General features: G+C 40.4%; 1 protein-coding gene across 1 annotated transcript in view; it reads right to left on the reverse strand.

The window, feature by feature from the left end:
• Positions 1 to 27,528, reverse strand: part of LOC138834095 (spondin-1) — a 270,957-nt gene that overhangs the window by 140,804 nt on the left and 102,625 nt on the right. Inside the window, exons 4-5 of the mRNA XM_070032849.1 lie at positions 16,111 to 16,184; positions 10,223 to 10,345 (exon numbers count right to left, since the gene is read on the reverse strand). Coding sequence (XP_069888950.1) covers positions 10,223 to 10,345; positions 16,111 to 16,184 — 197 coding nt within the window. The remainder of the gene's footprint in view (positions 1 to 10,222; positions 10,346 to 16,110; positions 16,185 to 27,528) is intronic.

Genomic DNA, 27,528 nt, shown 5'->3' on the forward strand with positions numbered 1-27,528 from the left:
CTAATTTGGGGAGGGGAAGGGAAATAACAAAATGCTGAAATAAGGATACAGGATGACCCATTGTAACAATGAGATGGACAAGACACTATGTTGAAAATGAACTTTACAACTTTGCGGTGATGTGTATGAGAGGGGAAGGAGGAATTTGAGAGGTGGGGAGGAAAGGGATGGTAGGGGAAAACCTAAGGAGGGGGTAACAATGCTTGATAGGAAATGGACTCATTACCTTGCTCACGTAACTGTAACCCCTCTGTACAGTATCTTTACAATAAAATTTATATTTAAAAAATTCTATTAGACATTTTTAAATGCTCTGCTAATGAATAAGTATATCAAGAAGAGAAAGTGCACAAATGCTTTCTATTACAGGAATAATATGAAAAGTACATATTCAAATCTCCAGAATAGGCTCAAGGTTCACCTAAAAATTTCACATTCATTACTAATAAAAACAAAAATACAAAAGCAGAAAAATCAGCATGCAAAGTAAACATTTTCCAGAAGAATGAAAGCCAAATCCAAAAAGAATAGGAGGAGGAGAATAGTGTCTATTAAAGCACATGTGTGGAAATTAGAAAAGGGTAACAATGGCATTATTGAATTAGCTAACAAAACTTATTAGATCAAGTCAAGCCAACCCAGGTAAGTTAAGGGAGAATGATCTTCTTGCACTCCACTGTTAAATGCTAAGAACTATGAAAATCTGGTAAAGGGATCTGGATAAAGGGGATGATTTGGGGGTGGGAGAAGAGTGGAGGGTCCTTGGGCTTGAACTGATGGCTGTGTACTCTCCCTAAGCTTTTAGGGAACCACAGAATCTATGTCCAGTTTTTTGTCACCTGATTAGAGTTAAGATTTCATAAACTTTCTAGCCTATACTGGCTTTGAACCATAATCCTCAGATCTTAGCCTCCTGAGTAGCTAGGATTACAGGTGTAAGCCACTATTGGGCTCCATCTATGTATCTATGTATCCATCTATTTACCTACCTACTTATCTATGAATGAATGTATTATAGAAGATTCTTGCCAAAGAATGAGAAAGAAACAATAGAAATTGAATAGTAATGAAGAAAAGAAAAAAGCATTCTTTTTGTAAGAAAATTACAATCCATTGGTTATGGAATCCATAGAAACTTGGGTAAGATAAAAATGAATTAGGTTCAAAGCACTTATGTATACTGATTAAAACTTGGAGGAAACCTAATGCGAACTGAAAAAGCTCAGCCATAATAATAAAAAACATACATAAAGAATCCTAGGAATTAACTTCATGAAGGGTGCACAAGAAAGAAATGGCAAAGCTTTCATGGGAGGAGAAAAAAATCACTGAGGAAAAATTAAATTTATTAAATTCTTGGTTTTTACAGAAATTGCAGGAAATATGATCCATGCAAACATATTCTACATTATTGAAGAGTATCCTTTCAGCTGAAAAATCTAGAAACCACCTACCTAACAAGAAATTATGGAAGCATCTGCTCACAATGTTGCTCCTTTGAATGTGTTAGGTGAGAAGAGAGTGCAGGGTAGGAAAAAGTAGAAGGAATTAGAAGACCTGAGAACGGTCGAGTGGTCGGGTGGTCGAGTTGGCATCCGAAGTTAGCCCAGACTTGGAGAAAAAGACAGCCTCATGTATCTCTCTTGGTCTTGGGAAAATAGTGAGGGGCAAAATGGAAGCATGGAAGAAGTGGGGAGAAGTTGTGACTCAGAGAAAGTGGCAGTGAGAGGCACATATACTCCTAAGCAAAATCGTAGAGCAAAGCTAAAGTCCTGGTGATAACTGAATTGATAGTATTTGTCCAGTTTGTACTTCATTTTATTTTATTTTTATTTTGTATTTTATTTTATTTTTGTGCCAGTCCTAGGGTTTGAACACAAGCCCTGGCCATTTTCTCTGAGCTTTTGAATAGTGCTAGTATAATAGCACTTGAGCCACAGCTCCATTTTTCCAGCTTTTTGCTGGTTAATCTGAGGTAAGAGTTTCATGGACTTTCCAGTCCAGACTGCCTTTGAACCATGATCCTCAGATCTCAGCCTCCTGAGTAGAATCACAGGTGTGAGCCACCAGTGCCATTAATATGTCTTAATAAAGTAATATATGTACCGAGTCTAAGCATCAGTTTCTGAGGAGGAGGCAGCATCAGAGTCCCACAGGAAACAGATAGCACAGTCAAAAGGCATAAAAGCAGAGGGCTTGAAGGGACAACTTATAAAGGTGTAGCAAGGGTTAAAGGAAAGCAGTAGGAAAGGTGAAGCTCCCAAGTGGGGAAAGCACATGCAATATCTTCTAGGGGGGAGTGTGGTTTCTGGGAAAAAAAGGGAGATCAGTAGCTGGAAGAAAGACTGGCTGGACAGGAGCTGTGGCTCTTGGCAGAACTCTGTCCATCCTCGGTATCCACAGGGAGGCATCTATGGAGAAAGCACAGGAGACTCGGATCTCACTCTCTTCTGTCCTTGGCCTCCCACTGAATCCAGTGGGAGGCTAGAGGAAGGAGCCAGGCAAGGAGGTTGCTAGAGGTTACTTTCCAAAGCAGACTGGAGAAAAGAGCAGAGAGTGGATTTGGGGGGTTACAATGAAAATCTTCCTCCAACGCACAGGCAGATACTTAGAGGGGCTAGAGGAAATATCTCTTGCACTAAGTATGGAGTGGTGCTTTGGGCTCGGATGTCAATGGTCACAGGGGATGGGTGTCACAAGGTTCACGGTCAAAGGACTTAAGTACAATCCTCTTTAAAGACAGTGTCCTTGGAGAACAACATTTTCCATAACAAGAGTAGTCAGAAAGAAACCTACCCAGCACATGAAGATAACTGGAGTGCGTCTTGAAGACAGTCAGGAGTCTGGGGTGAACAAATAGCTCTCCCCTGAGAATTCAGTTACAGATGTGGACTTGGACATTGTTCTATGGTACAGTGCAGATGTTGGATTCCATCTCTCCTCAGGTCACAGATTGCTACTTCTTTTTCTAAATACTAGATTGTCCCTATTCCCGTTATTCTAGAACTTCTTTTTCCTTTATTACCTGGAGCACTGGGTTTCCTTTAATTTCCAAGGCTTTTCCTGTGTCCTGTGAAGTAACTTGGATCAGTTTTCAAACATTTCCTGGTGGGACCTTAGGGCTCAACTTTCCCCACCTGACCAAGACAGTGTTTCCTCACTCTACCAAGACAGTGGCCAGCTGGTCCTCCATCAGTCCCAGTTTTGGTGACTTTCCTTATTTGGTGTGGTCTTCTTTCCTTTTGTCTAGGTTTACATTTTCATTGGTTATCTAATGTTATCTTTGTGAGATTTTGGAAAAGAGCAGCAATTACTGTGCTTGTTTTCAATGTTTTCCATGTTTAACTGAAAGATAGATCATTGGCTTTCCTTTTCCACTTCTGTCACAAAAGAGTAAATGGTTGCACAGCTAGAAGCACATAATCACTCAGCTTTGGAAGGGACTTCTCCATGGCAGAAGGAATCAGTGGCCCTGCTGTTGTGATTATGCCACGAGGCACCTAGATTAATCATTATTTCTGGTTGTATCTGTGAGGATGTTTTTGCTGTTTTCTGAATTAGGTTACTGTTTGAACAGCAAATTTGATAAAGTGGATTACTGAAGGCCCAAAAAGAACAAAAACACAGAGGAACAAGAGATTCATCTTTGCATTATGCCTGTGTGCTTGATCTGGGAAATTTGTCTTCTTCTGTTGGACTAGGATTAATGCCATTAGCTCCCCTTGTTCTCAGGTTTTTGGCCCCAAACTACAACTACATCACTGGCTTTGCTGGGTCTCTAGCTTGGAGATGGCAGAGTGTGGGTCTTCTTAGATTTATACTTGTATGAGCCAACTATTCATAATAAATCTATGTATCTATCTACCTGTCTTGTCTCTCTCCTCTTATTGGCTCTTTTTCTGGAGATCCCCAACTAGCAGAGTATTTGGTTTTATTTCTGAAGTCAGATTTGGAGAGGAAGCCTACAACCCACATTTTCCTTGTTTAAGTCACTGTACTAATTCCCCCCCACCCCCAATGGTTGGTTTTATTTAAAGCAAGCTAGATATTACAGAGATCACTATTCCAAGGGTATTTCTGGATTTAATGCAGTCCCACTTAAAATTCTGACAGGATCTTCTGCAGAGTTTGATGGCACAATTTTAAAGTCATTTGTACAAATAGAAAGACAATAATACTGAGGAATATTTTTAAAAGAAAGAACACCTCCATTTCCAAGTCAGACACCTGGCTGTTCAGCTTTAATGTTTTCTCTGTCTGTCTCTATCTCTTGCATCCAAACAATGACAAATCCTGCTGTTAAAATACAGGCCACATCTCTCCATGCCCCCTTCCCCAACCACTACTTCCACCTCATGGTTCAAGCCACTCCAGCTCCTGCTAAATCACTACTCACTGTCTTCCTAATCCATTTCCCCACAGGACTGATCTCCATGCAAGCTACCTACCATCCCATCCCTCCTTGACCTACCTCTTCAGTATCTTTTCATTGCCTATCTCCTTCTACTCTATTCTTCACTCACTTTGTAACTGTTTCTTGTATCTATTCATCATTCAATTTATTCAAAACTTTCAATGTGCTAGACAATGTGCAAAGAAAGCTCTGGAAAGATAATAAGTAAAATCAGACCTGATCTGTGCCAATATCCTAGTGATTTGAAAGGCAAAAGACAATAAACATTTAAAACAGACCCAAGTGTGTAATTAAACCAATGACAATTTAACATAATATTGTTTATAGCCATTAAATTGGCCAAATTGGAAGAAAAAGCTGAAATTGAGTGTTGAGGAAGCTGGGAGAAATATTTATTATTGGTAATGTGGTGATTCAATACAAATGCTTTTAGAGAAGAATCTGGAAGTGATCTCAGGAGTCCAAAAAATCTATAACCTTGGAGTCTCATCTTACTCTTGGGAAATTATTTCAAGAAAGGGGGAAGTATGAAGACTTTAAATAATCACAGTGCTTAAAAAATAATCACAGTACTCTCTAATGTACCAAAAGATCTGACATTACCTAAATAGTAAAAGAATAGTTGTATCAGTTGTTTGAGTAAGCTAATGCCATTAATTATAAGTATGAAAAAAAAACAATCACATCAAACAATCCATAATCTATTTGGATGTAATATAGGAACTATAAAAAATATATGTAAAAATGAAATAGTTTTCAAGTGTTAAAAAGGTACTTTTTGTGGAGTTAGACATATTTTCTTTTCAGAAGTAAGCCAATAGAGAAGGTAGAATTTTATTATAAAATTAACTCTTATTGGGTATCATGTATTTCTCAATGGCCAAATTAACAGTTTAGATAATGTGTTGTCAAATGAAAACAATGTTTCTGGGGAAAACATCACCCATCAATATGTTAAAGAGTATTTGTTAAATTTGTTAAATAGTATTGAAAGAGATGCTTTGCTGCAGTGGAGGAAATTCAGTGGCTCCCACGATCCAGGTAGATGGGAGGGGGCCTGCAGGAAGCAGGCAGGAAGCATTTGTCAAAAACCCAAAAGCTGTATTGAGACCTGGAGATTAAAGAGACCTAGTATCTGGTAGGAAACTCCCAATCCTGTGGCAAAGACTGGGCCTGTCTCCAGCCCTCAGGACATCCTTATATGCCTGGTTAGCTTGTTCATGAGAAGCAGCTGCTCTCAAGGTCCCCGCCACTGGGAGCTTCAGACTGGCAGTGACGGTAATGGACATCATGGTGCTGGTAGTTTCTACTGCTTCAGAATTCAGTAGGTCTGATCAGACACAGTGAACCCACAACTTCTCTGTCTGTAATCTCAGCTAGAGTATCTGCAGAGATGATCTCATACATTGTTGCATGACAGATCAGATGGCACAGAGATGGTACTAGCTGAGTTAGTACAGCAGGGCCTCATTAGAAGATGTTTGGTGCAGAGCTGTTTATTTAAAGACTGACTGCTTTGTGACAACCTCCAAAGGAAGGCAAAAGGGAATCAGGATCTAAGCTTTGTTTTTTTCATCTGGATACTTGCTGGCTATGCGATCTGACCCATAATTTCTTTGTCCTTTGGGTTTTTTTCCCCTCATTCATAAAATTGGGAAGCAAAACATATATGGGTCATATTTAAAAGGGATTTCTAGAGCTACTTGATTAGGGGTGTTTTGAAAGATGGACAGTGGAGATTTATGGCACTATATCAGAGGCGGAATACCAGAAGCTACCTAGGCCTTCTCCTGCCTCCCAGAGGTGCACAGTGTTCCAATGGAGGGAAACCCAGAAATAGCATTTGGAACAAGCCATTATGTACTATTGAGAAGCCAACCATAGATGTGTCTCACTCTGATGGCTAAACACACAAGTGCTCGCTAAATTCTCCAGGTAGTGCTCAGTGTGAATTCTTAAAGGAAAGTTACTCAAAGTGGACTGAAAGCTGTGAGCCTTAGGCTGCTCTCTAGCTCATCCTTGAGGTTCTCCCAAGTGTGATCTAGATTCCTTGGAACCCTGCAAGCCTTTCAGAGTGGCCGAGAGGTGAAAACATTTTTTTTTTGCAATAATCTTAAGACATCATTTGCTTTTCACAGTGTGACATTAATGCTGGCATTGACACAGGTCAAGGGAGGGACCCTGAACTATATTCATAGTGAATGCCTTTTTCATGGCCATATGCTCACAGAAGACCACAAAAAGTCAGTTTCACGTACAAATGTCCTTGATGTAATAATCAAATGATTAATTTTATTAAGTCGCTTCCTTTGAGTATATATATCTGATTATTCTGAGTAACTAATCATGAAATAACAAATGCACTTCAGTTATATACTGAAGTACTCTGCTCTAAAAAGAAAACACTTATGTGATTCTGCGTGGGGCAAGCTAGGACTAGACACTTTTTTATAGTCATAAAACATCATATTTACTTGAAAGAACCAATGACAGGCAAATTATGGTTATTTAGACTTGGGAATTTGGCAGACATTTTCTCAAAAATGAAGTGAGCCTGTCACTTGAAGGAAAACAGTACTGTCAGAAAACTGTCAGTATTTATTGCCAATGATCAAACTCAAGCTTTTAAGCAAAAAATCAGAAGCTTAGAAGACCTGTATCCACTGCAATAAACTTGATAGCTTTCTGGTTGTCCAACACTTTTCTGATGGGCTTTGTAATCATATAAATAGATGGGATTTTAATAGGTTTAATAAAGTGTTTCAGTATTTGGATGATCTGCCTGGCTCAGTAAATCAACATTTTTCAAATAACTAGTGTATGTTTTATACATTCATGCATTTATAAAAAGATCCACCCAAAGTGGAAGGTAAGGAGTACATTTTAGTGTAACAGAGTACATGTCCATTGATAAAACTTCATATTAACATTATAGGCTACTACTTGTACAGTTTATATGGTTTGGGAAAATTATCTGTCAATATCTGGATAAAATTCTCAAAATAGTTCCCCTTTCCAGTTACATACCCCTGTGAGACAGACACTTCAATTAAAATATACCACAATAGGCTGAACAGAGAAACAAAGGTGAGCAAGAATCCAGGTGTCTTCTATTAAGCCAGGCAAGAAAGGGATTAACAAAAATAAAAAAAAAACAATGCCACTCTTCACTACATATCTTTTGTTTCAGACAACATAGTGATTTTCATAAAACATGGCATTCTGAGGACAGTGGTTCAAAACCAGCGCAGAGAGCAAAGTCTGAGTTACTATCTCTAATTAACCAGCAATATGTTAGAATGAGAGTGTAGCTCAAGTGGTGGAGAGCCAGCAAGGAGAAAGCAAGCTGAGCGAGTGCAAAACCCTGAGTTCAAGCCAAATAAATATTTAAAACTTTCTCAGCTTTTGCTTTTGATGTGGTAAATATTAATAGATATAGTCCATGTACATGTACACTACTGTGCATTGATGTTCATAATGAATTTTAAGCATGTGAAAGTGATCTTGAGACTTAAAGTCTTGAGAGCCAGCATCTTAATGTCCTTGCAAGGAAAGTAGTACTTTGGATAGTAATCAATAAGGGACAGGGGGACTTCAAATGAATGTGCACTGTGGTCAGGAGGCTTTTCTGAGCTTCACAAGGGTTATCAAAGCAGAATCATCTTGGCAGTACCAAGGGGAAATTCACCTGTTACATAGGGTTGGCAGAACCTGCTGAGGACACCAAATTTCAGGCAGGTCCCAACTACAATTCCTTTTGCCCTTCCCAATGGCTGTAGTCCCTTGAGTGTTAAACTCACCCTGTTCCCTCCAAGCAGCTCCAGGCTACAAGCAAGGCCTTGTTCAGTATTGGTTACCGAGTGTAAGCTACACACCTTCCCTTGTCATAGTAAGCACCACTCAGAGCTTAGTACCCAGTACTTAAGAAGGTACCAGTCCCTTTCAGGCACTGAGAATCAAAGATGGAAATGTTATGACTTTTTGTCTTGGAGGATTTCTCTGCCTGGTAGCAAACAAAGACTTCTGAAAACATAATTACAGTATGATGTGATAAATGTTGTTCTGTACATAGAGATCCCATTTTTCCAACCAAAAATTAAGGCATGATCTGACAATGAAACAATATCTAACAATGAAACAATCCTAGAAAATCTGGAACACATGTCTGCTATACTTATTAAACTCCCAACAACTCCACAGGAATTCTTTATAGCTTTGCACTTGATTTGCCTCAGAGGCCCAGAAACAATGGTTTTGTACCCTTCTCCATATCCCAATTACAGGAAATGACAGTGGCAGGGTAGAAAAAGGGTAAAAGCTGCCGAGGATTGCAAAAGATGAGTAATAGCTTCTAACATTTTATGTTCTGTGGGCTAGTGGATGGGAGAGCTACAGATTTTTTTCCAGCATTTTTGTTCCAAGTGGTTTTTTTTTTCTGTCTCCCCAGGCAGTGAGTCCAAGTGTGTTCACAAAGGTCTCCCACAGCAGCTGAGGCAGATCAGGCTGAAATCCAAAGTCAGAGGAATGAACTAGCAAGAGGTTTCTGAGATCCCAGCCCTTGATTTTATGTGGGTAAATGGAAACAATAGGGCTCTTGATCTGCCAAGAAATGTTGGTGTCCCCTCCAGGGTGGGCTGTCTGTAGACTAGAGAGGTTCTGGTGTGGCCTGGGTTCTCTCAAGCCCTAACCATGTGCTCTTTTTCTCCTTTCCTTTGGGGCCTGGACTCCATCCCACATCTGTTCCTCTCATTCCTATGGTTCTTTCTCAGCTGTGGTAACTCCCAGAATGAAAGACACAGAACGAAATGGTGAACATCATGATACGCTCAGAGGCACACACAGACTTCCCGCCACCCACAGCCAGAGAATGGTCAGTCCAGAGTTAAAAGCAACTCCAAATAAAAGCAGGTCAAGGAGATGGAAGCCCCCTTCTTCTACTGAAGGGGGGTCCATTTGATTCTTAGTAAATCATAGCCTCTCTATGATAGGTTACTTTGAGGATTAAATTAATATAGCATAGAAAAAGATGCTTTGTAACTATATTTTCATTGGCGTGTGTATATGACTCATTAGTGTTAGTGTTCCGCTAATCCCCAAGTTACACAAGAACCTGAACTCCATCTTTGTTGTTGTTGTTCACTATTTAAATCTCTAGAGCTTCGCACAGGACCTGGCACATGTCAGGCATTTGTTGGGGCGATCATTGGGGGCAGTTCCGCTTTCAGGACCTAACCCATATAGCACTTGGAAGCCTTCTGACAACTTCAATAGATTAGCATTGGCTACCTACAGCCAGTATCATGAAGGGCTTGCAAAGCAATATCTGCCACTATAAGGAAAAGGTGGACTGATTGATTACCGATGTCTGCTGGGCAGCAGCAGCGGTGGGCAGTGGGCAGAGGGAAGGGGCCAGGAGGCGGTTGGATGCTGAGTAATTATCTATGATCAATGGAGACAAGACCAACTCTCTTGGCCAATTACTTCCAGCACAAAAGTCGTGTTTTATAACACGAGAGAGCTGTTTTAGGGCTAATGTTACCAAATGTTCCTCCTGGAGATAAGCAGCATGACTTCAGGAATTTTTTTTTTCTTAAACTAAGAAAACATCAGAACAGTGCTATGCAAAGAAGCTAAAAGCATGCCACTATTATGTCTGCCTGCCTCCATTAATTTACTTGCTTGGAACGTGAGATTCCTGAATCAATGGCTAATAGTGAGCAGAACTGACACATTGCAGCTTGTGTATCCCATGGTCAGAACTTGAGCCATATGCTTTTCCCTAACCCAGAAAGTGGCTACTCTACTCACGAGGGTAATCCTTTGGATGAGTCTTCTCGGACCAGTTCCCATAAAACGTGAGTCTGTACTTGGCAGTTCCACAGGCACAGCAGTCTAAGATTGGTTTGTCAGTCACCCCGTCAAATGTGGGATCTGAAACAAGAAGTCAGCAAGTTAGCAAGGAAATAGGACTCTTGTTAAGGAAGGCAGTGCCATATTGGTTTGCCTTATTCTCAACTCTAGAAATAAAGGTAGTATGTAGTTTTTGTTGATTAGCAAGGCTCAGAATTACTAATGCTTGGAACTCTAAGTATGGAAACTATATCTTGCAAATGAAAAAAAAATCAAAATTTTTGTTAAAGGCTCTATGGACCGGTAGGGCAGAATCTTAGGAAATCAGGGGTAAATTTCCTCAGTAATTCTCTGTGATTTCTATTCTCCTTCCCTGTCCATCACACAACAGGATTTCTCTACCAGATTTTCAAGGGAATTCAAGCATGTGTTTTCTCCAAGAAACAGTTTCTAGGCCAATAGACCAGACCAGAGAGGGAGCTTTGAAGGAGACAGTGAAAGCAACTAGAGAGAGATAACTGAGTGCTGAATTTTTTCCTTTTTTTTTTTAAACGCAGATGCTTATACAGTCACATCACTTCTTACCACACTTTCAGAGATTTTACTGAGGGGGCAGAGACGTGTTCGTAAGTTCAGTTTTACTTCTGAGTATACAAGCATCCAGGAAAAACTTAAGATTCCCCCTCTGCCTCCATCTTTAGCTGTGAATAGCTGATAAGTGGGGAAAGAGAGATTGCATGAATAAATTCAGTATTTCCAATCTTCAAATCCACATCCCTAACTGGGCCTTGCTACCACTTTTCATCTGTTCTGCTTCCTGCAAGATGAAAACAAAGACTATAGATGCAACTTGCTTCAATTGCTTCTTTAGTCTCCAGCAGTATTAACACAAATCTTCTCTTTCTTTGTTAAGTGGTACATGTATTCTTAAGTATTGCACAAAGAGCAGCAGCAAAGAGTGTAAAAAATCATTTTGCATGTCAGAAAGAACATTTTGCAAGTCTTATCAAATTCACTGGGTTCACTAGGCTTGAAATCACTAATAGCTAGACATGAGTTCTGGTTTCTAGGATGGACAGAAGGATGGAACACTGTAATAGTAACAACTACAATGCACTGCATCCTTGTGTGTACTGAGCCTTTTTTTTGTATAGGGTATCATTTATCCTAACCATTCTAGCAAGTATTTTAGTTATCCTTATTTTATAGACTGGTAAACTGAGACAGATTAGGTGACTTGCTCAAGGTCATAGGCTTAGTGAACAGTGCAGGGAGAATTGTAGCCCAGGTCTTTTTAGTCTAGGGCCCGTGCCTTTCACCTCTGCAATGCATTATTCCACAAAGAACCTACTCTTGGGATAGTTTTGCATAAATAAGAATAAACCATTTATGTTTCTCTGTTTTTATTGTAAATAATTTAACTTTTTGCTTTTAAAGATATTTCTGTTTGGCTTTCTCCAAACAATGATGCATTAAAAAAATAACTCTTGGCATAGCTCTGGGATTTAAGAAAAATAATTTTTATTTATTTTGTTCCAGTACTGGGGCTTGAACTCAGGGCTAAGGTACTCTACCTTAGTTTTTTTTTTTTTCTTCAAGGCTGGTGCTCTACCATTTAAGCCATACTTCCCCTTCTGGCTTTGCCTGGTTAATTGAAGATAAAGAGTTTCATGAACTTTTCTGCCCGGGTTGACTTTGAACCATGATTCTCAGATCTCAACCTCCTGTTTAGCTAGGATTAAAGGCACGGACCACTGGTGTCTGAAAACTCTGGGATTTCTAAAGAGCCTCTGCACCCTCCCAAAATATAAATGACTACTTGTGAGAGGCCACAGCATCCTCTGTGCCTAGGGACAGGCTCCCTATTTCCATGCGTGCAGGGGTCAAGGATCTCATTCCTATGTGAACTGCTTTGACCATTACAGAACAAGTCCTACTGAATAATTTCACGAAAGGCAGCATAAACCAGCAAGTCTAGAAGATTTTGTCCTTTTGTATTTCCAGTATAAGCTTATAATGCAAAAAAGATAAATTAGTTGTGCAAAAGGAATTCAGCACTAAGAGATATAATTGGGGTTTCAACTCTAACTACCAGACTCTGTTAAATGAGGCTGCAGTAATCTGGAAGACCAATAAAATAGGTCAATGGATAGCTGTACCATAGCCAATGGGCTTTCAAATTTTGGTGGTAAAGTTAAAGGTATGTCTAAGGATTTAAGAAATGGACGTATAATAAACCTTCTAGCATTGTCAGGGAAAGTAGCTTCTAAAAAATAAATCTGTAGGTTTGAAAATAAAAACCACTTCCCACTGAGGGAAAGCCTGTTGACAATGAGCAAGTCTTACATAGGGCAGTGGTGACAAGTGTTAACTCTCTATGGCTCACTTTCTATGACTTAGGCTGTCAAATTCGGTTAACTACTGACTTAAATAATGGCTGCAGATTCCCTTTTTGCCCCTCCCTCCCTCCCTCCCTCCCTCCCTTCCTTTCTTCCTTTTCTTTCTTTCGTTCTTTCTTTTTTTTGGGGGTAGGAGTTCTTTATTTGATCTCAGGGCCTCACACTTGTAAGGCAGATGCTTTACTACTTCAACCACATTGCATGCTCTTTTTTGCATTGGCTGTTTTTTTGTGTGTGTTTGTGTGAAAATACTGTACAAAGGGGTTACAGTTACATGGGCAAGGTAATAAGTACATTTCTTATCAAGCATTGTTGCCTCCTCCTTTGTTTCCCCTTCCCATCTCCCCCCCCATCCTGCGCTCTTCCCTGCCCCCCTGCCAAAGTTATAAAGTTCCCCCCCACGGTATAATCCCTGTTTGGCTGTTGTTTTGAGATAGGATCTCACTTTATGCCTGGACTAGACTGGACTGTAATCCTACTTGTATTTCCCCACATCACTCTGATGATAGGTACACACCTATGCACCCAGCCATTGGTGGAGATGGAGTTTAGTTTTGTGAACTTTTTCTTGTCACAGCTGCTGGGCTGACCTTGAATCTCCATTCTCTGATCGCTGCTGCTTAGTAGCTAAAATTATAGACTTGAGCTCCATTTCTATTCTGAATCTGTTGGCTGCTCTTGTCAATTCTCCTCTGGTTTCCTTAATCTTCTTCCTCTTCTTATTCCACTCAACTCTTTTTCAGTTCACATTCTGTCTTCCTTGCTTTTCTCTTGTTTATTCTTCCTCTGTGTCACAGGATTGTGACATGGATCAGACTATGGAGGTTCATATGACTATTACAGGTACCTTTTTGAATAGATTATGTTTGTCTTTTTTGTTGTTGTTGTTGGTCATGAGTCTTGACCAGGTGTGATTGCTGTCCTGGATTTTTTCGTTTAAGGCTTGCATTCTACCATTCTGAGCCACAGCACCACTTCCAGTTTTCTGGCAGTTAACTGGAGATCAGAGTCTCATAAACTTTCCTGGCTTTGAACTGCACTCATCAGCTCTTAACCTCCTGAGTAGCAAAGATTACTGGTGTGAGCCACCAGTGCCCAGCCTTGTTTGTCTGTTCTTTTTTTTTTATTTAATTTTATTTTTTTGTGTGAACATACTGTACAGAGGGGTTACAATTACATGGGCAGGATAATGCGTACATTTCTTATCAAGCATTGTAGCCTCCTCCTTTGTTTACCCTTCACATCCCTTCCCAGTGTTTGTCTGTTCTTAAGTGTAAGTAATTTAATGTTTTTGTGGCCTTAAAAAATGATTGCTACTTCTTTTTATCTTTTCATCTCTCAATTCTTCTCTTATGGATTGATGACTTCAACTGGGAAAAAATAGCTCCAAATTTCACTATACCATCGTTGATAGGTTTGATTTGACTCAACAAAGAGTTTCTCAAGATGATCTGCTTAGTTAATTGATTTCTTATGAATTTTTGTCTCTAGGGATCAACTGATAAACCTACAGCCCAGGACCTGCAGGGCCTTTATTTTCCTGTCCATCAAGTTGGCATTGGTAAGTGGTCTTTGCATATTGATGGGATATTAATTGCTTGGATAGGATCTCTTGTAGGACAAGCAACTAGATATTGGACATGCCATCTTTGTTGGTATACTACCCACTGAACCTTAACACTATCACCATCCCAAACTTTAACACATGCCTCTTAGCACAAAGCTTCCTTCACACAGCACCAGAACCAAGACTTTAAAAAGTATTAACATTAACATGTTAAATTAATAGTTAATGATTCTGGTCACACCTGGGGATGTCAGTGATGTGTCTCCTAAGAATCTTCAGATCCTGGAAATAAAGCTGACAGACTAACAGAACCACACCACAATGGCAATGGTTAGCTACATAAAGGGGAAGACCAAGAGGTGGCCTGGGTATGCCTGATTCAGAAAGCCGCCACTCTAGTCCATAGTAACTGCGTAGCATTTCATAGAGGTAGACTAGGAATAGGATTGTCATTTAGGAACTAAGGACCTCAAAAGTTGAGATGCTGCCTGTTTAAAGAAAGACTGAGTGATCCTTTGGTGAGTCAAATACAGGAAAGTAAAGTTTCTAAAGCATCTCATGGTGGTATCCACTGGGAAGCCGGCCTACTGCTCTGGTCTTAACAGGGCATCCAACACTATCTCCACAACTTCTATATAGGTCTTAGTTTTTCTCCAGCTCTGGAGACAATGCAATTGCTCAGCCAAAAGCAGTGACGCAAGTTACTAAAATGGGAGCTGGCCACTTTGACAGAGGACAGTGGTTCAGGGCACTGGCTCCCAGGGCCAAATCCTGCCCTTTAGTACAGGCTATATAATGCTAAGAGACCTATTTCAACTATGTCTCAGGCACTTCAGGTATAGCAAGAATTACATAATAATCTTTACCATATAGAGTTGTGAAGATTACAAATGACATGCAGTAAACACTCAAAAACATTCATTTTTATTATTTTCCCAGAAGATCTTTAACAAACTTTTTAATACTTTATAATTTTCTAGAATTGAAAAGGATTATTTTTTCTCAAAAGTCTAACTGTGCTTCATACAAATGAAATTCTGCAATAATGAACAGAAGTGAGATGGTTAAGCTGTATAATTATACAGCATTTTTTATTCTCATTATCTGATGACTTATACACAGATATTAAAAGTCTTATTTTTAAAACAGTAGATTAACAAACAGCTTTTGGATATAGATAGAAATAGCTACCTCTTAATGTCCATAGCATTTACTATGTGTGGGGAGTGCTACACTATTTTACATATACATACTCTCCATGGGTAGGAGGGGCAACAGCAGACTCAAACCCAGGCTTGATTTGAACCCAAGACCCTGCTCTAACTTCCCCAGACTGCTTAGCCTCCATGAACTTTGCTAGAATGCCTTTCCCAGGAAAGGAGGTTTGATGGTCTTGCATACCTAAGAGCCACGGTCCTGAAAGTGGTAAAATCATAAGGGCAGGTCCCCAGCCCCTGCAGGTCTTCCTTGAGAAAGAAAAAATCCCCCATATTGTCAAGATGTCACACAAGTTCCTGGGAATGATTTTTCCAGAGAAGCATTATAGACTTTTAAAAGATACACAATTGTGCATTCCTTAATTAAGTCCTGTGACTTATTCCAAGGAACCTCTTCAGAATAATCACTGTTTCACAAAAATAAGAAGCCGATACCAATATAAGGTACATTATCTCCTACCCAGGGAATCAAGCCGAGTAATTAGAGCTTAAGGCGGATCCAATTATCCACAGCACACAGCCAGATTAAAAATCGGAATTACATGAGGAGGCAGCACCCAGGGGAACTTAGAAGCCCGAATGCCCAAATTCCTGCAGTGATGCTCAAACTGAAGGAGCCTTCTTCCATTTATCTGCCCTTCTCAACCCACTGCACAGTCTTACCTTGTTCGCAAAGCTTCTTGGTCAGAGAGCCCTCATCTTGAAAATAAATAATGCGTTTCTGCACAATGCTGGCCCTATGGGGAAAGGAGATAAATAAACACAGTGGTGAAGAGGATAGGTTTAGAGAACCAGTCACCCATGGTTTTTCCTTGGTCCCTGACTGTGTGGCTCTGGGTGAGTCAGCTCAACTCTCTCCGCTTCATTTCAGCAATTGGTATGGTAATAATATCTGCTGCATGGTGTCAGACAGTGTACCTTAAGACCACAGCACATGCCTAGAAGCCACTCAATTAATTATTGAGTTGTTATTGATAATGTAATGAAAGAAAATAAATCAACATGTATCTAGGTGTTCGTGGCTCTCACCTATCATCCCAGCTCTGTGGAAATCAGGAGGACTACAGTTCCAGGCAGCCCAGGCAAAAAAGTTTGTAAGATTTGGGCATGGGGGAGCAGGTCTGTGATCTCAGCTACAGCATAAGGCATAAATGGAAGAATAACAGTTCAGACTGGCCCAGGCAAAAGGTAAAATCCTTTATCAAAAAGTAATCATAGCAAAAAAAAAAAGAACTGCAATTGTGGTTCAAGCAGTACAGTCTGTGCCTAACAATAATGAAATGCTGAGTTCAAATCCTGCCAAAAATTATTAAAAGAAGAAAGTGAATTAACAGATTTTTCAGTACCTTTTCTCAATGGTTCATTTTTATTCTCCCCTTCATATTAAACTATTGAGGCCATTCATAGATCAACCAAATTCAAATTATAGAAGCATGTCAAATCCTCTTCCTGAAGGGAAAAAAGGAATTTAAAAATATATTTTGATTTGTTCTGAAAATGTCATTCTATATCTTTTCTGAAAGTCTAGACAAAAACTGTCTCCTACATTCTGAACAAAGCCAACTTCAGCTGTGATATCTTTCAAACATGTCAAACACAGGCTCTCGGAATTTGGAAAAGCATATTTGGGGGTTGAGAAAGGACTTAATTTTGGTCAGCACATATTTTCTCTTTAAGCCAGGATTGCATAAACACACTGCTTCTTTAACGCACTCTGTTGTTTATTTTCAACCAGCCTTGAAAAGGTTGAATCCTGAAACCCAGTGTTCCAGTAATTTGAAAATCTACAACACTTAAAATTGAGCCAGTGCCAATAAATCTCAGGCCATTCCTATTGATTTTCTTCAGCAACGCTACTCAATCAAAAGGTAATTTTCACTTCGATACGCCCTATTTAACAGATAAAGGCATCCCTTGACTCCATTATAGCTGACCACGCTGAATAAGTGCTAGAGTCACACAATTTGCCCTGTGTCGGATGATCCCAGGCCCAAGATGGGCCTATGCTCTCTGCAGGGATCTGCACCAAACAGCAGCAATTTCTCCACTGGTCTGGGTCAAGGCCAAGATGACTTTCCAAAGAAGTATCTACTCTACATCCAGTCTTGCACAAATGAATACAATTCAGCCACCTTATAGATGTCTTTTAAAGTCCTTATTCACTCAAGAGAGATAAGATGTTGAAATAAATGAATGAAATATATTTCCTGTCTATACAAAGCTACTTTGATGGTTTACCCATTCTATTGACCATTAACTGAGAGTTTCGCCAGGCCAAGAGAATAAGTCATCTCCATCCCTACAGCAAATAATAACATCTTTTATTAGAGTAACCACAACTGTGGGGGGGAGGGGAGAAATGACTGTGAGAAAAGCACTGCTTTTTAGACAATCCCTACCCTGTGTCTGAAGAACCTTTGGAAAGGGCAAGAGGTAGGCCTAGGGGTAAGTATCCCAGGTCCCACATTTCTCCTTCAACCAAAGGCTCCATCCTTGTTTCAATTACAATAGCTTCCTCCCCATTCATCTTCCTGTTGTGTTCATGAATACATTTTCAACAGATCGTTGTGGGACCTATTTAGTGGTGGCACTGAGGGAGGTGGTGGGAGAATGTCATGAAAAAGACAGATGGGCCCACACTTCTTATTCTCAACGTTTAAACTATAGTAGGGGAAAGCATCAAGCAACCACACACAGCACTACTAATGTGACTCAATTTGTGATTAAATGCTACACTGCAGACATCCATAGAGTACGCATAACCAAGCCAGGAAAGGCTCCCTGGAAATAATGGCTGGACAGAGAGCTGGAAGAGCAGGAGCTAACTAAGCAAGTGGGAAGAAGAAAAAAGGAAGACCCATTATAAAGTCATTATGGTGGGGAGGGACATGGAGAAGCACTGTGAGATGAAGACCCACATCACTCATAGCCTGTAGAGAGCATTTGACTACAGTTTAATGGGATAGCTTTGAAGAGCACATTCTGAGGTCTGAGATGATCACATTTGCTCTTTAAAAGAACATTTGAGCTGGGCACCGGTGACTCATGGTGGCCCTGAGTGGCTAGTAATCCTAGCTATTCAGGAGGCTAAGATCTGAGAATCATGGTTTAAAACCAGCCAGGACAAGAAAATCCCTCAGACTCTTATCTTGAATTAACCACCATAAAGCCAGAATTGGAGCTGTGGCTCAAGTGGTAGAACACAGCCTTGAGCAAAAAAGCTCAGGCACTGTACCCAAGCCCTGGCCTCCAGCTGCAGGACAGGCAAAACAAACAAACAACAACAAAAAAGAGCATTTGGACCATTGTGTAAACATGATTATGTGGGTAGTGTGCATAGATGTTCCATGGAAATATTAATTTCATTTTTCTTGAACACATTTGAAAAACCAGTGGTCCTCAGGATGAAAATATAAACATGGAGATTCAAGGTGCTTTGTAATTTCTGTCAAACACTCTTAGCTTCATTTATTACCCTCTCATGACAAGCTCTGAGTTGCAGACTTTTGATGTTTACCTCCTTGTCTGAATAGCTCTTCCACTCCACCAGGCCCTTGCCTGGCTGTCTTCCCTTTGCCCACAGTCAGCTTTTGCTAGCACATGCAGTGAATGTTCTCAGTTTTATTCCTCTTCTTGTGAATGGAAGAACCAATGGCAACATCTATGATGTCAAGGCAGGATTATGAAAAGTAATTGCCCCTAAATATGATTCTTTGGTTATGTGCCATCTGTACTAAGCACTTTATCTATATTATCTTCTGTGTGTGTGTGTGTGTGTGTGTTTGTGTGTGTGTGTGTGTGTTTGTGTGTGTGTGTGTGTGTGTGTTCACTCAAATTTCTCATCTAGGGGCTGGGAAGGTGGTTCCATGGTAGAGTGCTTGCCTTGCATGCATGAGGCCCTGGGTTTGATTCCTCAGCACCACATAAGCAGAAAAATCCAGAAGTGGCACTGTGATGCAAGTGGTAAAGCACTCTACTTGAGCTGAAGAGCTGAGGGACAGTGCCTAGGCCCAGAGTCCAGGTCCCATGGCTAACAACAACACCAAAAACTCATCCAAAATGCTTTGTCTCGAAGTGATTTCAGAATTTTTCAGACAGTAGAAAGTCCAATGATGGATATATATATATATATATATATATATATATATGTATATATACACACACACACATATATATATATATACATATATACCTTCAATAGTTCAATATTTAAACATAACCATGCTATGCAGAAAAATGTTAGATCATTCATACTGAGAGGGTAAATTAAAACTATAAATAACTTTGTATCAGTTTAGGTCATATTTGGTGATACTTACAAAAATGCTGATTTCAGTGGGATTCAGATACAGTGGTAGCTATTTCATCCTTATCTTTGAGGTCAGGAGGATGGAGATAGAAGAGAATGTGTAACTTGCCCAGGTTTTGAAGTTCCCCATCTACTTACTTCCAAAGTCCCAGATTTGCCTGTATGCTAGCTTTAATCCAAGGTGAAGGTTAAAAGTGATGCATACAAAGTACAGTTACTCTGAGGTTATAAAATGTTATAAAGTGTTTATGCAACTGATCTTCCTTGGATATATTTCAGCACCCTGAGAAGCTCACTTGTGGAGAGCGGAGACTGTGGTGGGTCTCCCCAGAAGCTGATTCATAATCTCTTCAGTGTTTCATGAAAAGACAGAATTTAGCTGGCCCTCTTCATCATGTCCTTTGGGTTCAAATTTTGTATTCTCACATAGCTCCCAGGACCCAACTTTGCCCCTGTCTAGACCTTTGTTGCCCTCATTCAGGTACTGGGTCTGTGTCTACCAGATCCTTCTGCCCCTCATGTCTACACACACACATACCATAGTTACCTAATTAATACCACAAAGATGTTGTTCTTTCATTGTAAGTCTTGATTTATTCCTTGACTCATTCATTTCTTGATTCATTCCTTTTCTATCAGAAGCACAGCTTCTTGGGATTTTCTGAGTATAACATTTATCCACCTTCATGCCTGCAATCCTAGCTACTCAAGAGGCTGAGATGTGGGGCTGGGAATGTGGCTCAGTGGGAGAGTGCTTGCCTAGCAAGCATGAAGCTCTAGGTGCAATTCCTCAGCACCACATATGCAGAAAAAGCCCCAAGTGGCACTGTGGCTCAAGTGGTAGAGTGCTAACCTTGAGCAAAAGAAGCTCAGGGATAGTGCCAGGCCCTGAGTTCAAGCCCCAGGACTGGCAAAAAAAGAGGCTGAGATCTGAGGATCATGGTTTGAAGCCAGGTTGGGTCGGAAAGTCCATAAGCTCTTATCTGCAAATCAGATATCTGTGGCTCAAAGTGGTAGACCCTTGAACAAAAGAGCTCAGAGAAAGTGCCTAGGCCCTGAGTTTTCAAGCCTCCATGACCAACCCAAAACAACAAAAACAAACAAAAAAGAATTCATCAACCTGCAGAATAATTTCCCATCTGCCTGTCTTATGTGCAAGATGATAAACTTCCTTATTTCTATAGGTTTGTATTGTTGTAATATTGGGATTCAAAAAGAAAGAATAGGATTTAGAGTGAAAGGAGAATGAGATTAGCATGGCTGTTAGAGATGATAGTGATTATTCGAATGGGGAGTTAGACACAGGGACCTGTAACTTGCAAGACCCCTGAGGGGAAGAGTATGAATGGTCACTGAGCCCACATGAGAGCTGAAGCATTAGGTGTGGCAGGGAAAGTGCATGGAGCAAGAGTGTTGAGCTGAGCCTAGAATAAAGAGAAAGACCACATTCTTTTTCAGATGTGCTAGTGGGAACCAAGACTTCGGCGTACTTAGCTGAAGAAGATACTTCTCTTTCTTTCTCAACTGATCAACTCCTAAGAGAATGTTATAATCTGAGAAAATGCATTTTGCTTTGAGATGATTCCCATCAAATGTCCAAAACTCAGCAGAGGCTTATAAATCATATTATAGTTCAGAAAAATAATAGTTTTACAAGATGAGAAAGCTGTTAGTAAGAATTCCCTTAGCATTTCAAAATGACAAATTTTCTCCAACCCGTGTTGCAATTTGGCAGTCCCAGTGCATTACATTTATATACTGAATGCTCTCTTATCGTAAGAGAGCGTGGTAAGGAAATCTAAATTAAATTTCTCAGTATGCTGGCTTCTTAAACTCTGGAATATTGAGGTTTGTAAGTAACTCACTACTCATTTCAAAACTTTTCTTTTAAACCTAAAGTAAACATTTCCAGTAACACCATTGCAAATCGCAGGTGCTTGACCTTTTTCCTGCTAAAGGGTTGATACTCTTTTACCTTGGGAAATTTACCTGTGGGAATCAAGTTAGAATTTGCTAAAATGTAGGTTTTCTCCTTAGTGCTGAAAGGGACTGAAGGAGGAAGAGTTCAGAAACTGAAGTATTTGGGAGTGATCAGATCATGAAATGACTTAACACACATGCCTGGACCCTTGGTGGCTGGTTCATTGTCTGGTAGAGACAAACTAAAAGGTCCTACTCTAGTGTGCTATACGCAGTATCCATTCAGTAGGTAATGACCATAATCACTGCTGTTAAGTCACCAGCTCCTAATGAAGGTCCTGGCACACAAGTGCCTGAAGAACTTGTTATTATGATCGGTATCAGGTCTGTCTTCTTCACTTGCAGAGATGGACCCCTAAGAGGGCTACCTTACTCAGCTTTTCAGACAGAGACAATGAGTGGTCAAAAGAAACTTTGGTTTGTGGTTTCCAAACCAGTTTTGCTAACCTTATTCCCAGTTCCAGTAAATTCCTTATTACTGAACATTTCTTGGAATACTTTATAAAATTTCTCTATGACTCAGGAATGTTTTCCATAGAGGTAGTCCAGTTTAGAACCAGTAGCATTTCTTTGAAATAAATGTTGAACTATTCCTTCTAATAAAAAAAAAATCATGGGAGGATCCAGGAATGAAGTATTGAAGGCATAGGGATGGTATAATACACTAAGGCTATCTGCATTATTTAAGTGGAAGATATTTGCTATAAATTTATTTTAAGTTGATTATCACTAACTGCTACATAGAGTTTGAGGCCAGTCTGGGCTGTATTGATATTCTGTCTCAAAAACAAAATTTAGTTAGGTTGTTTATTTTGGGGGCTGGTACTGGAGTTTGAATTGAGGGCTTTGTGTTTTTGCTTGGCTTTTTCCTGCACAGGAATGGCACTCTACCACTTGAGCCATAGCTTCCCTTCCAGCTTTTTGCCATTTTTTAGAGATAAGACTCTTTGGGATTTGTCTGCCTGAGATGGCTTCAAACCTCAAACCTCAGATCTCTTATAAGCCACTGAGGAGCCGCTGGTGCTTGGTTCCTGTTGACATTATTTTGCTTCACTTATGATGACAACTGCCAACCTGACTTTGGTTTTATTTGCATCAAGAGGCTATGTGCACATCATGAGGAAGATTCCTACCAACCTTCATTGCATCTCAGCAAATGGAGCTCTATCTTGGAGTTAGCAACTATCTTGGCAGCCCATGATAATGTATGCCCTAGAGAAGAATAAAAACTTATTTGCAAGGCTCTATAGACAACAAGAACTCCATGCCTACCCAAGCATAAGGTCACAATCTTTACTTGGGGATACAGGGTTGTAGATTCAGAAACTGATAGTCACCTATCAAAGACAACAAAGGTGCGATTCTGGTAGCAGCTGTGAAATGACTTCTGATTAGTTATCATAACAACGAATAATAAAATGTTTATTGTGCACTTACTTTTTGGCAGGCATTCCAGTAGGAGCTGAAAATTTAAAGACAAATAAAATGGTATCTCCCAGTAAGGATCTCCATTCCAGTGGGTCAAAAAGACAAAGGAACCAAACATTACCACGTGCACCACTTGGAAGAAGGAGATCCTCAAGAAGAGAGGAGAGCAAGGTGGTGCTGGAGATCTGAACTAAAAGGGGACATTGGAAACAGACTCTGTGAGTCATGCTAACAGATTACTTACCAGGATTTAGTAACATGCTGTATATGTGGCAAAAAGGTCATGAGACACTTTATTTGTCATTTATTTAACAACTGAACACTTCTTTAGGTGTCACAAATATAAACTCATTGAATCCTCCTAAAAAGTAGCAATAATATTCTGCCTATTTTACAGATAAGAAAACAGAGACTGGAGGAGACAGGCAAATTGACTCCTCATATACAAACCTCAAAGACTAGACAGAGGAACGGTATGGCCACTGACTGAAACCAAAGACAGAAGGGAAAAAGAAGAATCACCTAACTTTGGGAATGTTTATTAAGATAATTAAGATTCAACTAGTTTTCAGAAACAAGACAGATTGTATCCTTTGTCCATTGTCTTCCAAAGCTAATGTTTTGCAAAGATTACATGTAGTAAATACAACTGGGACAGTCGCATGGATAGAATTGCCAGAATTGAAGCTGGCGAGAGCCAGATCATGCCATTCAAAAAGAAACCACCTCCTCTGCCACTCTCCATGACAGAGTGCCCCAAATGACTCATAGAACAGACAGTGTTCTGGAGTGCTGTGGAATCAGAAGGACTGGTTCTAGCTGGAATGGAGGTAGAGGCGGAGCTTGGTGGGAAAGGAGGCTGGTCAGGACTAAATTGGCAGAAAAACAGCAGTAGAGTTGGATGCAGAGTCCCAGAGGTGAGGTCAGTAACCAGGGACGGGAACTCTGTAGCAGACAGAGCTGCTCACCAAAAAGGAGACAAGTGCCATCCTTGGGCCTGGATGCATGCTATCTACTCTGAGCAGACATCTTCACCTGACTCGGTGGCATCGGCGGCACCTCACATGCTTCTGAGATGGTGACCAGAGGCTGTGAAGAGACCAGTTAGGTTTTTACCAACACTACAGCTCCTTCCCAACCTTGGCTGGCCATGGGGTTTCTGAAACTCTCCACTGTCATCACTGAACATTTACCAAATCCTGGCTCTGACTCACTGCAAAATGAAAGGAAAACTAGTTTTAGCACTCAAGTTTATTTCCTCTTAGAATCTAAGAATGACCCTAGGGATAACAAGCTTCCATTTTCTTTCATTACTATTCAAGCTCTGGCCTCATCTTTATCATATTTCCTGTCAATATTATTCCTCTAGCACTTGAAAGTTTATCCCATACCAAATCCAATGAAAAGCTAATAAGGAATTAATTTTCATATCATAAAGGAGGTATAAAAAGAATAAAACCGGATTGTGTTTTAAAAGATTTTAGAGGTAGGTGAGAGGCATTAAAAGCAGAATTTCACTTCCTCATGAATTTGTTTAACAAGACAGGTGCCACAAAGTGTTGTTAGTACTTAGAGATAAGTAAGACTAGTTGATAGGCTGTAGGAGAGTCATGCTCCCTGCTGAAACCAGAATACTGCCCAGCAAGTACTGGAGTCTACCAACCTCAATCTATCTTCCATGACTGAGGAACTGTGGTTTAGTTTGGGGTGGGGAGCCCATTCTGATAGCCCCATCCTGCTTTCCCAGTCTACCTTCAGTTAGAGGAAAGGGTCTTGTGACCTATATGTGGCCTCACTAAAATAAAGGAGGATTCAGAATGGAGGCGAGACTTTGTAGATAATGTTTGACTTTACAGCTAAAAAAAATTGTGACTACCAAAGCCTGACTCCCTTTTTCCAAAGTTAATTACAAACCCAAAATATATCAATCACGGTAATCATTTGTCCTCATGAGGAAAAAGCCCAGACAATTTACAGACTCTGACCCTAACACCAATTATTTGCTCAAACAAAACCAGCAGTCACCCAAATCTGGCTCTCTTGTTATAGAGGAAAAAAAATCAACCTCAGTTTGAAAAAGCTATTCCTAGTCAAGTTTTCTAAAGAACGGTGATCTCAAGAGCACCCATAACTGATCAAAATAGGAATTACTACTGTAATGTATAAGTATGGAAGAGAACAATTCTAAAGGGACGGAAGAGCCAGGTGCCTGGCCCCAGACATCGGGCTGAGTAAGGCAGCACTGAGGGAGTGGTTGAGGGGTGGCAGACATGTTTTGAACAGAAGTCTTTTAGAAGGACAAGTGTGGATGAGTCCTGAGAAGAGGGCCTGGGATTTGGAATGAGGAGGGGAGGTCCCTGCTGTCTTTTGCTGGAGTCAGCTTTCAGGAGTACACTCCAGTCGAAACAGAATGGTGGCGGTAAAGGGAAGGAGGGGCCCAAGGAGGTGTTTGACAGGAAAACATGGGTGAAGGAAACATTCTTTTCCTCTGTAGAGACAGCTCTCACATGCCTGGAAGCAAAGACTAAGGAAACAGTAAAAATCCTTAGGGGGACCAGCTAGATCGCTGGCTGTAAATTTGCCAGCTGTTGGAGAAACTCTTAAACAAACTCATCTAAATGAAAGAAATAGATTGCAGAACAGAGTCCCAGTTGCCTGTTCTAACAGGTAGGCAATTCTGGTTGGTAAACAGGACCATTTCTCATTTTCTATAATTGTTTTACATCAAACTCAATTTGTCCAGCACCTTTCAATTCTTAATAGTTCCTCCTCTCTGGCTAAAGGTAGCCAAGTAATTCATCCTCAACCTCACAAAGAGATCCAAGTCTAATCCTTGAACCTGGGGGTAAAGCAATGCCTCATGTACATCAGTAAGCTAAGAATCTTTTAAGAATATACAAATGAGGGATTTGATATTCTTGAGAGACGACTTTCCAAAGGAGTTTTTGATCTGACTCCCCCCAATTATTCCAGGTTCCAGTAGCCCATACCTGTAACTCTACCTGCTCAGAAGGCTGAGATCTGAGGATCACAGTTTGAAGCCAGCCCAGCAGGAAAGTCTGTGAGAGTTCCAGCTGGGACTATGGCTCAAGTGGTAGAGCACTAACCTTGACAAAAAAAAAAAAAAAAAAAAAAAAAGCTCAGGGACAATGCCCAGGCCCTGAGTTCAAGCCCCAGGGCCAACACAAACAAAACAACAACAACAACAAAAAACACCATTAGATCTAAGACTCATGACAGTAGATTTGAGAAACAGTTTGACTGTCATTCTCCTTAGTCTCCAACTAAGATAGAAGCTTCTTCCTTAAAAATCAAGGGGTTACCTTATAAATACATTAGAAACAATAGCAAGGAAGAAAAAAACCACTGTGTTCTTATCTTGGGATTCATGTCACTTAACATCATCTTATATTACCTTTTCTGCTTGTCCCTCCCCCACAGTATAATCCCTGTTTTCACTGTATTTGATGTTGGTATAATTTGGGGAGGGGAAGGGAAAAAAACAAATAGTTTAAATAGGGATACAGATTGACCCATTGCAACAATGAGATGTATAAGACGCTATGTCGAAAAACGAACTTTATAATTTAGGTGTGTGGGGGTGGTGGAGGGGTAGCTGAGGAGGTGGGAGGGATGGTAGGAGAAAAGCAAAGGAGGAGGCAACAATGCTGCATAAGAAATGTACTCATTACCTTGCTCATGTAACTGTAACCCCTTTGTACAGTGTTTTCACAATAAAAACTTAATGAAAATAAAAAAAATCAAGGGGTTAAATTTTTATTCCAACCACCTAACACCTCAGCTACTTTCTCTCCAGACTAAGCTCTGATCCAAAATAGAACTGTCTCAGCTGGAAAATAAGGAACAGAAAGCTTAGTCTTGTGCCTGGGTTGTGGGGTGCCCTGCTACACAGCAGGGTGTGGGTGTAATCCACACCTGCCTCTGGGGAAGAGCAACCCTTGTCTTGTGGCAGCTCCCTCTGGCTGGCCTCACACAAGTCCTGACTCTGCAGTCTGTCCTGCTCTGCCTTCGCCTCAGCTACTTACCCTGCTGGCAAGGGTTTCTCTAAGTCAGGACTGGAAGGCAGAGCTCCATCCCCTCAGGTATTAGGAAACAATCCAGCTGCTACAGCAAGGCCATCTGCCCTTCTTTTGGTTTCTCAGCCTCCTTAATACCTCGGTTCCCTGCTGTGGGGATGGAAAACTCTCAGAGTGTGGAATTAAGAATTGGAGAATGTGCCACTCTAGGATAGAGCCACCCTCTCCTCCTCTCTCATCCCTCCATCCTCCTACTGATCAACAGATTGCCTTGAGATCACTTATGTCCATACATAGTTCCAATGTAGTTCAGTATTATTCACCTTC

Source organism: Dipodomys merriami, unplaced genomic scaffold (assembly GCF_024711535.1).
Source record: "Dipodomys merriami isolate MVZ:Mamm:240054 unplaced genomic scaffold, mDipMer1.0.p SCAF_21, whole genome shotgun sequence".
Taxonomy (NCBI): Eukaryota; Metazoa; Chordata; class Mammalia; order Rodentia; family Heteromyidae; genus Dipodomys; species Dipodomys merriami.